The sequence below is a fragment of the Filicampus tigris genome, chromosome 2 (genome assembly GCF_054856515.1).
Source record: "Filicampus tigris isolate MCC_2025a chromosome 2, RoL_Ftig_1.0, whole genome shotgun sequence".
Classification (NCBI taxonomy): Eukaryota; Metazoa; Chordata; class Actinopteri; order Syngnathiformes; family Syngnathidae; genus Filicampus; species Filicampus tigris.
The window spans coordinates 25,038,143-25,050,307 of NC_141218.1; the positions used below are offsets into that span (position 1 = coordinate 25,038,143).

General features: G+C 40.3%; 1 protein-coding gene across 2 annotated transcripts in view; it reads left to right on the forward strand.

Moving 5' to 3' along the window:
* The window catches only part of LOC147151883 (P2X purinoceptor 3-like), a 28,131-nt gene that overhangs the window by 3,346 nt on the left and 12,620 nt on the right, over window positions 1–12,165 (forward strand). The window contains exons 5-12 of one of the 2 annotated variants that reach the window (XM_086020336.1): window positions 1,296–1,392; window positions 1,477–1,554; window positions 1,621–1,762; window positions 2,051–2,187; window positions 2,270–2,363; window positions 5,176–5,241; window positions 5,323–5,400; window positions 5,490–7,181. In XM_086020336.1, coding sequence (XP_085876462.1) covers window positions 1,296–1,392; window positions 1,477–1,554; window positions 1,621–1,762; window positions 2,051–2,187; window positions 2,270–2,363; window positions 5,176–5,241; window positions 5,323–5,400; window positions 5,490–5,642 — 845 coding nt within the window. In that variant the 3' untranslated portion in view covers window positions 5,643–7,181. Of the gene's footprint in view, window positions 1–1,295; window positions 1,393–1,476; window positions 1,555–1,620; window positions 1,763–2,050; window positions 2,188–2,269; window positions 2,364–5,175; window positions 5,242–5,322; window positions 5,401–5,489; window positions 7,182–10,918; window positions 11,003–12,165 lie in introns of those variants that run through there. The other variant, XM_086020310.1, reaches the window with a different exon arrangement.

Sequence of the window (12,165 nt, forward strand, 5' to 3'; positions counted from 1 at the left end):
CACCTATCCAGATCAATGCTCATCACACTCATAATCAAGCAGGAACAAGACTAAGTAGAAAGTAACATTTTGCTGAGCTTCATTTACTAGACAACGCCATTTTCTTTGCTGTTGCTTTTCTCTTGCGTACTCTCATAGTCTACTTCTATCTCATGGACTGATTCGCTAGCTAACAGCTAATCAGACTGATCAATTGTCACCGACAGCCAAGGCCATTTTGCAAACACCGTCAATGGCTCATTCATTCCAATCATAAAATCATCTAAAAAGCACAATGACACAAAAATCTTAGTCACAATTCTAAACATGACTTTTGACTTTGGTTTGTTCCTGTTCCTGCATGTGTGTGCAAGATTGGTATACGGTATGGTGTGTATTTTATTTGAAACCATGATTGTGGATGGTATCATAAACAAAGACTTCTCGGTCGGCCATGTTATTTACTTCTTACGATGTGAAAGTAAGGATTTTGATTGAATTTCACTGTAAGAATTGAATGTTATTTACTGACACTTTCTTTTACACTTTATATTCAAGTCAGTTGTATATTTATTATTTGAACATGCAATTAATATCAATAACTTGTGGCAGAGTACCAAGTTGTCTAAGAAAACTGCATACTAATCAAAGTAGTCAAAAATGTCCACTTGGTGGTGGCGTGGCCCTGGCCACTGCGTAGCTATGCCTCTGATCATGGCATACAATTAGATTAGTCATCGCAAATCAAAATGAGTACTAAAACTTATCACTTCAAAATCTCATATTTTGTGACGTACAATTGATTTAAAATTGAAACGATTCGATAAATTTAGCTGTCCAGCAGAAATGTTGCTAATTCCCCATAGCTTCAGAATCTTCAGCTGCCCGAGGTCCCGCTAATCTGCTTCTTTTTGCTTTGCACCTAGTTGCTCGCAAATGAGAAATGGGCTTTTTGTTTTTTCTTAATCTTCCAGAGGTGTCTATTCCACAAGTTGCTTTTCAGCGCAAGGCCCCTATGTGTGTGGCCACAAGTGCACGGCAAATGATAGAAACCTCGGTGGTCATGACTTCTGTCTCTGACTGGTTGTTATTCTTCGGGTGCAGTGGGTTCTTAAAAATCTTATTAAAAGTCCAAGATGGGGCCCGAGAGGGACGATTGTTTTTTTCACAGTTTATTTTGCTAATGTATTACTGCTAGGTCAGACAGATAGTCTTAACAATTATGAAGTGACTTTATTGAAAATAGCAAACGCCCCCTTTAAGCGCAAGAAAAAAAAAACTAGCAATAGCTGTTGTCACTCCCTCTGATGAACCAGGGAGGATTACTGGCCTTTGTCTCACCGGCGAGCACCAGTCCAGCGGTCAGTGTGAGGTGGAGGGATGGTGTCCGGTCGAGAACGACACCATCGAGATGTGAGACATGTCACTCAGATGCCGATAATCGAACATGCCGCTTGGCTCCATTCTCATCGTCCTTCTGTCCGCCTGCTCTTGCAGTGAACCCATGTTCGATGTGGAAAACTTTACAATCTTCATCAAGAACAGCATCCGCTTCCCTCTCTTCAACGTCACCAGGTAGGTCACACACATTATGACTATGTGCACCGCAACCACTAACCGACTTGAATATTTCTCCCCCAGAGGAAACTTTCCATCCAGCATGACGTCTGAGGAGATAAAGGAGTGTAAATACAACTCTGAAACCAATCCCTTCTGCCCCATCTTTGGTGTGGGCGACGTACTGAAATACACCGACCAGAATGTGGCCAGCCTGGCTAAAAAGGTCTTCTTTAGATTCTTCTTTAGATCACCTTGCAGTTCTGAGGTTGGGGATTTGAATCTGGGCTCCGGCCTTCCTGTGTGGAGTTTGCATGTCCTCTGTGTGCTTGTGGCAATTTGCCTTCTGAGAATTATTTTCCTGTGTGTTTCGTGAAACTCTGTCATTTATTGAGATGCACCAACCTGCAGTATTTGTGTTGTGTTCAGCTTCTCCGCTTCTCATTCCCTTATCATGATTCAATGCACTTACAGATCCTCAGTATTTCCATTATCTTCAACCTCTCTTTTCCAGGGTGGTGAAATTGGAATAAACATTGAGTGGAAGTGTAATCTAGACCTGGACATTGAGTATTGTGTACCCAAGTACTCGTTTACCCGACTGGACGCTCCTTTTGCCAAGAACGCCGTCTCCAAGGGGTTCAACTTCAGGTTGGTTGCTCATTCTCTCACATTGTCATCTCCCTCCCTTTCGTTCCCTTTTCTGCCTCATGCCGGCTTTCTCTTTACGTAGGTTTGCCAAATACTTTAAGACGCTGAATGGTACTGAATATCGCACGCTGCACAAAGCTTTCGCCATCCGCTTCGATGTCATGGTCACTGGCAAAGTGAGTTGAAGGGTGGAGTTTCTTGTTTTAACACACATTTGTTCACCATAGTTTGAAGTAGGACTATGAACCGGAACTGTTTAAGGATGCGAGTATATTTTTTAGTGCTGTCAAGCGATTAATATATTTAAACGTAGTTAATTGCATTTTTTTCATAGTTAACCCATAGTTAATCGCATATTTGGTTTATTGTAAAAAAAAATCCATTGATTTATCTGTCCCATTATTTTCTTGAATTTTAATACCCTTAACATGAATAAGAGGATTGAATTTCTTATGCAAATACTTAAAAGGTAAGCCAACCCAAACATATTTTTTTCAAGAATATGTTTTATGCAGGCCCACTAGTTGAAACAAGGCATTCAGATAATTATTGTGTGTGTGCAATAAGAGTTAATCCACCTGTTTTTAGCCATCACCGGGGACAGTCATTTTGTCACATCTCTCGACTGAAAATAACATCACAGTTGCTCAGGTAACAACCAATCACAGCTCACCTGTTTTCTTAAACTGAGCCATGATTGGTCGTTATTTGAGCCCTCAGGGCATCTGTGATGTCATTTTCAGTTGACAGAAGTGATAACATGGCCGACCCCTGAGATGGCTAGATTTTGCTGCTTGAATCATATTCCGCAAACACAATATTAATCGGAATGCTTTGTTTTGACTAGGGGGCCTGCATAGAACATATCCTCGAAAAAAATGTTTGGGTTGACTTCCCTCTTCGATTGAAAAAACAAGCATTGGATTCAACTCTCACAAACAGCCCCTCAGCCCTTTCAAACACACACACACCTACACGCGCACACGCACGCAGCCACACACACGCACTTACACACACCCACACGCACACGCGTCCGCGAATGCACACACCGACACACACGCACACAATCATTTAGTGTTGTTCTGACAGATATGTTTATTTCGTCTTGAGAGCGACTTGTTGTTCATCCGCCGCTTAGATTTAGAACTATACGAGAGCAGTCATTTGTACGCACGTCATTTTTTATTGCACTCTGGCAATGACTTCATCGACTAAAAAGATTGTTACTCGCTGCTCGAGTGTCTTTTAAAAGTATTTTGTTTATCAAAATTCTGTTGTGGGTATATTTTAATGTAAATTATGTCAGATAAATGAACGAGAAACAGGTGGTGTACCGCTGAGATTGTCCCGTGCGGCTCTTGATTGCGCTGCATGATTCCTGCTGTTATAAAATACACCTGCTTTGGAGCAAACGGCATATTATTTTGTATTTATTGTTTTTCGAAAATGCTGCAATATTGTTTTGTGAGTATATATTTCTTTATGTATATTGTGCTTAAGTATTTATTCCTTTTTGATTTGGTTTGGTACGGCGCTAAAAAGAAACGAGAGAGAGAGAGGTGAATTAGAGCGAGACTGTTCACGCCTGACTCACAAGACTCAACAAAACACTGTCCTGTCGTGTCGGTTCTCTTTAGCAAGGCAGACGCCAGAAGAAATACATAAAGTCAAACCTTTTGTAACCCGCCATTCCACGGCCTCCAAAGATAATTAAGAACAACTTTTAAGCATTACAATACCGTCGCGACTATCACCGCAGGGCAGCGGCACTCAGCCGTTCATGTGTCAACTGAGAAATTCATCCTCATCGTCAATATTTTGAAGCAGATGTAACGCCTCCTCTACTCTAAAGCTTTTTTTTTTTTAATAAACATGTACTCTAAAGCTTTTTTTTTTTTTCAAATATACGTGTATGGACCATGGTGACCAGCAGCCTTTATCAATGCAGCCGCTGGTTGCTATGGAAACCTTAATCACGCGATCATAAAAAAATTGACGGCGTCAAAAGGGGGTTGGATTAACACGCTAAATCGACAGCCCTAATATTTTTATACTGTACATATAGAAGATATAAGGACTTGGTTTTCATAAAGTATGATATAAAGAAAGTGCTGTTTGTATGAAGGCTACATTTTGTATTTATTGTATTCTTTATTTTAGTTTATTAAGACAATGAAAGGTTAAATTATATACCGTACAGTAGTTTGAACAAACATAATGCAACGAGCTATTGTTTGGACATTTTTTTTGTTTTGAGAGTATCGTTTGGAATATGAGCGCTGTGGCAAATTCAGGTGTAGAAAGTAAAACCCCTGCCACAGTTTAGCTTTAGCCACAGGTGCTTTTACTCAACCGGAGGAGAAGCACCTTGTGCTAAAGCCAAACTGTGGCAAGGTTTTTACTTTCTAGACCTGGACTTGCCGCCTCTGATGCTGTATTGTGGCCATGAAGTCAACTCAGCTCACTTTTCTTTGGGATTTTCTTAAAAAAAAAAAACAGTTTCAAGCTGTTTTGTGGCACTCCCGGTTGAAGTTTCTGTCAAACTCAACATAAAACAAAGAGAATTACACCTCATTTTTTCTCGTCGTTCTGTTCTAGAGCAGGGGTCTTCCTGTTCCTCAAGGGTCGGTTTCCTGGATGTTTTCTATCTCTCCCTGTTGCAACACACCTGATTCAAATGATCGGGGTCGTAAACCATCTTCTGCAGACTTTGCTGATTATCTGATCATTTGACTCAGGTGTGTTGCAACAGGGAGAGATGGAAAACATCCAGGAAACCGGCCCTGGAGGAACAGGATTGAAGACCCCTTGTTCTAGAGGAACAAAACTTTTGAACGGTTGTTTTTGATGACCTGATTCTAATGATTCAGTTCGCTTAAAAGAACTGTCATACCCCTCACTCTTGTGAGCCACTCAGCAGTCCTGGCAACGATCTGTCGGAAACGTTCAACTTTGCAAGAGCTTGAATTCCTTATTTTCTTGTATTAGGCGGGAAAGTTTGACATGATCCCAACATTAATCAACCTGGTTGCTGCCTTCACTTCCATTGGACTTGTAAGTTTCCAAACCATGAAAATGAATGTTTTTTTTATGCAATGTTGCCATCATCTTCACTTCATTCTCTGTTTATGGCAGGGCACAGTTCTTTGTGACCTCATCCTCTTGAACTTCCTAAAAGGAGCAGAACAATACAAAGCCAAGAAATTTGAAGAGGTAGAAGCATTTCCTTGAGTTCACAATGTCCTATGATCAACCACCATTTTGTAAAATGAATAAATAAATGCATTCGCCCACGTCTTTAGGTGTCGGAGGCTCAGATAGAGGCTCAGATAGAGGCTCAGTTAGAAGCGTCCCTCGCTCCGAGCCCCAGCAGCCAGATATCCATCAAAGAAGTTATGAAGCGCTCCTGCGACTCTGGAGCCCATTCTCTGACCACTGCTGACCAGCCTGTGTGACACAGAGTTGATCGAACCGAACCTCTTGCTGTTGCCACCAATCATTAAGCCTTTCCGTGACTGTGGATCCTGCAGTTTTTGTTCAACAAGTTTAAGAGATTGTGTAAAGACGGACTGCACTGCAGAGCAACTTCATGGAGTATTTATGATAAGCAAATCAAGAGGTAAACATTCAAGAGCGACGCCTGCAGGATTTTGCCCTTTGGTTGGAGCTTTGTTAGAGCCGTGTCTATTCGTGAAACTCAGAGTAGAAACATGATTTCATATTTAAATCTTTTTTTTATTGTTGACTCAAAACATAAAAGCAGAAGAACAAAATATGATGCAATGTAAATGATCACTCCATGAGCAAGCCACCCATTTTCATACCCGCCACCTGAAACACACCACAATTCCAAAACAAAACCTCCACTCAAGGCGTCCCTCCAAATCAGTGTTGGGAAAGCTACTTGCAAACTGCAGTAAGATAAGCTACAATCTATTTTACACTGGGGAACTCAAGTAAATAAAAAGAAATCTTTGCAATAATATGTTCTATGTACGCCCCACTAGTCTAAACACGGTATTCTGACTAATATTGTAACGGTGTAATAAGAATTAAGCAGATTAATCCAACCGTTTTCATCCATCTCAGGGGTCTGCCATTTTGACATTATATACAGTAGCACAGGTAAGACACAAAAGCAAAAGTCACACTCTTGTGTCAAGAAAAACAAGGTGGAAATAAGTATGACAGTGACACTAAAATACTTTCCCAGTGGCACCCATATTCCAGCATTGATATCATTATTTTCCAATGTAAAGGCACACTTCTCAAACGTTTGCCCTTTTGGTTAGCGCTTTGTTGGAGCTGTGTCTCTTATTGAAACTCAGAGGGGGAGCATTAATGAATAATTAAAGCTATAATTGCATTGCAAGCGGTTCTGTTTTAGAGGATTGTTAGTAGTTAACGATGAACCCACGCAAGCTAAATGATATTACAGCTGTCCCTTGTTTGCTTTGCTTACATGAGCCATAATGCACTGCAAAAATCTAACCTTGACTTAGAATCTTATATCAAGCTAAAAAGTCTTTTTGATCTTGTTTTGAACAATATAGCAGAATTTGTAAGATTATTAATATTGATACATTTGTCTTATATTTCTTACATAAATAGTTTGTGGATCCTATAATTGGTTCATTTACATGCAAAATTGTATTGTATTGTATAAAATAAGACAAATTACTGTCAAAGTCTCAGTTTAATGCTATAGTTGATGTTTTCAGAGAACTTTTAGCTGTAAAAACTTATTTCAAGAACCTCCTAGTGACTCTTAACTGGTGTACCAATATGAGCACACTTGATTCACACTTTTTGTTGCACTCCAGGGCGGCACGGTAGTTGACTGGTTAGCGCGTCCGCCTCACAGCGCAGAGGTTGTGCATTTGAATCTGGCTCCGGCCTTTCTGTGTGGAGTTTGCATGTTCTCCCTATATCTGCGTGGGTTTTCTCCGGGTAGTCTGCTGACCTCCCCCCCATTCCAAAAACATGCATGACAGGTTAGTTTCAACTTTAATTGACCTAATATAGTTCTTGAAATGAGTGTTTCACCACTGATTTTAATATATTTGTCTCTTTTCAAAAGCCAAGATAATTTTTCTTATGGCAAGAAATCTTACCAAGTGTAATTATCTTACTGCATTGGCAGATCATTTCACTTGTTTTTAGTCTGAATCCTGTCAAATCAAGTATTTATTTCTTAAATTTAGACGGTTCATTTTTGTAGTGAGAAGAAATGTATCACACATTGTAGTAATTGGTCTCCCTGGCACAAAATAAATATGATGTGTCTTTGTCCTCATCTTTATTGTGTGGGAATTGTGGCAAATACTGTTTATACCAGAATGAGCTCCTTCCACTCCTTAAGACTGTGCTTCCGTGTGTGTGCGTGTGCCTGTGTCGGTGTGGCATGATCAGGATACACGTGTGTCTCGCATGAGATTTCCAAATGGACCATTATTAGTCACTTTCTGGTCAATCGTGGTCGGCTGAGCTCTAATGGAGCTCTAATTTGAATTTCCTCTTTTATTCAGTACAAAATTGCATTATCGTGGAGAGAATTTCTGTTTGTTTGGCACATCCGCAATTTCATTTCAGATACTAACATAATTGTTCTAAACACACACCAAACGTCGAAATGGAGCCCTCCTCCTTTCACCAAGTGGCTATTACATCAGCTAAGAGGCTCTTTATGGCTTTGACTGGGCTTTAGCTAAGATAGTGACTGTGAAGGGAAGTCTCAGCCGTACTGACAGCAGTTAGCCACAAAGTTTGATGCACTAATTTGATCACAGCAATCAATATCATGCATGTAATGGAAATGGCAGTGCGATGAAGTACTCTAATTCGCTGAATGCTTTACCATGGTCACTATGAAGCCAAGCGGAAAGGATTGAATGCAAACAGATAAAAACAAATATTTGTCCTTTCGGGTTTAAGTTTCGCTTCGGTACCTTGCCTTGTAGATGGTTGTAACCAGAGCTGGGCATTTTACAAAAAATTCACGCTCCATTTATCACCTTCCGCCTACAGTGCGGGTACCCTTCCGCCGTCCATCTATCCGCCTTTTTGTCCGGCCGGACCAAACAGTAATCACTTATAGGCCGAATCCCCGTGCTTCCGTTAGCGTTTCCGTCGGCCAATTTCGACCAGCTTCCACTTGCACCAAAACTGAGCGATTTTCGAAACAAAAAACTCACTGTGGCATAGAAGCCTCATTGCAGCAGGCTGGACTAAATACGTGTCCTTTTATGACCCAGAAGCTGCCAAAAAGCTTCGACCTCAGCCAATAGGAAACGGAAACCTCAACCGCGGCCATTGAAGCCTTACCACTAAAAAAAGATGATAGACGATAACATAGATTGGAAAAATGGGCTTCCGACTATGTTTTTTAAGGTTCCCGTCTTTCCTTTATCACCTACAAAATGGGTGTCTGTCATAGGCGGATAGACGGACCGGTCCGTAATAAGCAAAGTGCCCAGCTCTGGTGGTGCCACATACAACATATTATTTTTAAAGAAAAGGATTGACTTGAGTCTCTCTTTAATTAAGTCACAACTAGGGACATGGTGTCTGCGCATGTTTGAAGCTCAGGTTTGGCACGACAGCGCAGGACTGTCATCGTTACATATGTATATATACATATATACATATATAATTGCTCCCTCATCAAATTATGCGTTTAGGACTTGGACAGCCGGCGAGCCTCAGATAATGTTGTATGTTATAGTAAAGTGCTTGATAATATTTCTTTGTCCTTCTTGTATGCTGTCTTTTTTTCTTTCCTACATCCACTGTTTCTGCTGTTACGATGCAAATTTCCCTATTGTGGGACTAAACTAATTTAATCTAGTCGTTTAATTGGCCAGATATGGCAGGAAGGCAGGTGTTAAAGGGTTATGTGTTCATCATTGCATTATGAGGTGTGGCTCCAATTATCAGTCCCACCCTTTGGCTGTGACTGACTGACATCATGATTAAACTCAAATGGGTAGATATATAAAAGTCAGGCTGCCTGTCTTACAGTCACATTGCATCCTGGACATTTAAATGGCTATACTTTTCAGTCTTTAGAAAATAAGCGTCTTTACTCAAGACTGTGCATGCTACTTGCTGCTACTCATCCATCTGTCCATTTTCAATACCACATATCATCCTCATTAGGGCCGCGGATGAGCTGTAGCAAATACCAGCTGTCTTTGAGCAAGAAGCGCGGCACACCCTGAACTAGTTGAGCGGCAACCACAGGGCCCATAAAACATTGCAAACATTCACGCTGACATTCACACCTATGGACAATTTCAAGTCTTCAATTAATCTAGCATGATGTTTTTTAAATGTGAAAGGAAGCCAAGGTACCAAGAAAAAAAAAAAAGTAAAACCACTGTGCAAAGGCCACACAGGAAGACCAAGCTGTGATTCAAACCTACTGTACAACCCCTCTGTGAACCAAATGTGATAACCAGTACGCTACTGTGTTGCCTCAGTTTCAATAAATGGAGTTAAAACTAAAATTGAAAAGATATTTCCATTAACAACATAAAGTAAAAATGAGAGTGCTTTAAAAAAAAAAAAAACTAAACTACATTTTACATTTATAGTCAAGTCAAGTCAAATTTAATTATATAGCCCTTGATCACAAGAAAGTATCAAAGGGCTTCACATGCTCATAATTGACCAAATATTTACGACATCCCCTGATCTTAACCCCCAGGAGGACAAGGAAAAAAAAAAAAAAAATCTTGGGAAAAATGAGAAACATTGAGAAGTGATATAAATTTATTTATCCATCCATCCATTATCTGTACCGCTTATCCTCACAAGGGTCGCGGGGCGTGCTGGAGCCTATCCCAGTAGGCGAGGGACACCCTGAATTGGTTGCCAGCCAATCGCAGGGCACACAGAGACAAACATCTGAAATTTATTTATAATTTATAAATTAATGTGGTACAAATTTAATCCAAAAATAGTCGTTTAAATTTGGCTTGTGTTTAGCCCGTCCAATGTGGTCCCAATTTAGTCCAAAAATAGTCATTGAAAATTGACTATTGTTTTAGCCCATCCAATGTGGTACAAATTTAGCCCAAAAATAGTTGTTTAAATTTGGGTTGTGTTTAGCCCGTCCAATGTGGTCCCAATTTAGTCCAAAAATAGTCATTGAAAATTGACTATTGTTTCAGCACATCCAATGTGGTACAAATTTAGCCCAAAAATAGTCGTTTAAATTTGGGTTGTGTTTAGTCCGTCCAATGTGGTCCAAATTTACTCAAAAAATAGTTGTTGATAATTGGGTTGTGTTTTAGCCCATCCAATGTGGTACAAATTTAGCCCAAAAATAGTCATTTAAATTTGGGTTGTGTTTAGCCGTCTTTGTTGTTGTATTGTTGTTGTTTTTACATACAAAGTGCTTTGTTACAGTTGCAGCTGTTGTGAAATGCGCAATATAAATAAAGCTGTATTGTGTTGCTTTTAATGCTGTATGATGTTAACAAACTATCGTCTCGAAAATGTAATTTTCATTTGCTATCGTAATTGGCATTTATTAAAGTCACTCCCGCGCGCCATTTTGAATGGGGATGGACTTCCGCTGCCGAAGATTGACGTTAGGCACTAAAGTTACGTCACATCAAGTAAACGAATTTGATTGGACGCCTCGTTTGAAAACCGAAGTTGTGGGCGGACTTTCCTTCTTTCAAAAGAAAGCAGCAGCACTCTCGCGCATGTGCAAGACGCGCTTATCTTTTGGCGGGAGTGGAGCGAATCGAATTGGAGAGGAGAATGAAGAAAGTCTTCGAAGGAGGAAAAGAACTGTAGAAGAGATGTAAGTATTAAGTTTTTGGTATTCTCATGTTGTTGAGTATTGTGTACACTGTCTACAGACACAGAGTAGATCGATCGACGTCGATCGATTTACACTGTCAACAGACACCGAGTAAATCGATCAACGTCGATCGATTGATGTAGTATTGATGAGGTGTCAGAGTCCATAGCTAGGAGAACATCATTAGTCACTTTAGCAAGGGCTGTCGCAGTAGAGTGGTCGGTTTCAAATCAATTATTAGCGGCCATATCGTTAAGATGTTGCGCTATGACTTTTTCAAGAATTTTCGCAAAAAAACGGGAGATTTGAAACCGGCTTAATTTTTACTGAGGTTCTCCAGATCGACGTTTGGCCGCTTAAGCAGAGGTCGAATAACAGCGGTCTTAAAAGCTGCTGGTACAGTGCCTGAGGTGAGTGATAAATTAATGCTATTTTATCCTAGGGTCGTAAACAATTCTTTGGTGAGTTTGCCAGGAAGCCGGTCGAGCACACAAATTGTCTGTTTTTCCGCACAAGCTAATTTTGTTAGGCTTTCAAGAGATACTATTTTAAATTGAGATGGGGTGTCAGACAGTTATCAGTCGTAGTACCCCTGCTAGCATCAGTAATCGCGGAATTCAATGGGGTTTTAGGAACGGTGTCGTTAATTAATCTCGTCGCGAATGCACTCAATCTTCTGTGTAAAGAATTGCATGAAGTCATGAGCTGAATGGGAGGAGCTATTGGAGGTCCGTTGCTGTTGCGTTAGCATTACCACTGTATCAAATAGATTTTTAGGGTTGTTTTTATTTAGAACAATTAATCTGGAGAAATAATTAGTTTTGTCTAAAGGGAGTGCTTCTTTGTATATCAGTAAGCTGTCGCACCATGCCTGACGGAAGACCTCAAGTTTAGTCGCACGGCATTTGCGCTCCAGCTTCCTACATGATTTATAAAACTAGCTATAATTATTGTGACTATGTCCTTCATTTTTGTCTGTGTCAGGTAATTCCGTACATGAGCTTTCGGGTTTATTTTAAATGTATTTCTTTCAGTATGTATTTCAGTATTCTTTCACGGGACTCTTCATACCATGATGAGAGGCGCGAGCCACCGACTAGCCCTAGAGCTAACAAACTTCAGGGGCTTCCATTAGACGGAGGATGGGTGACAAAGTGGCGAAC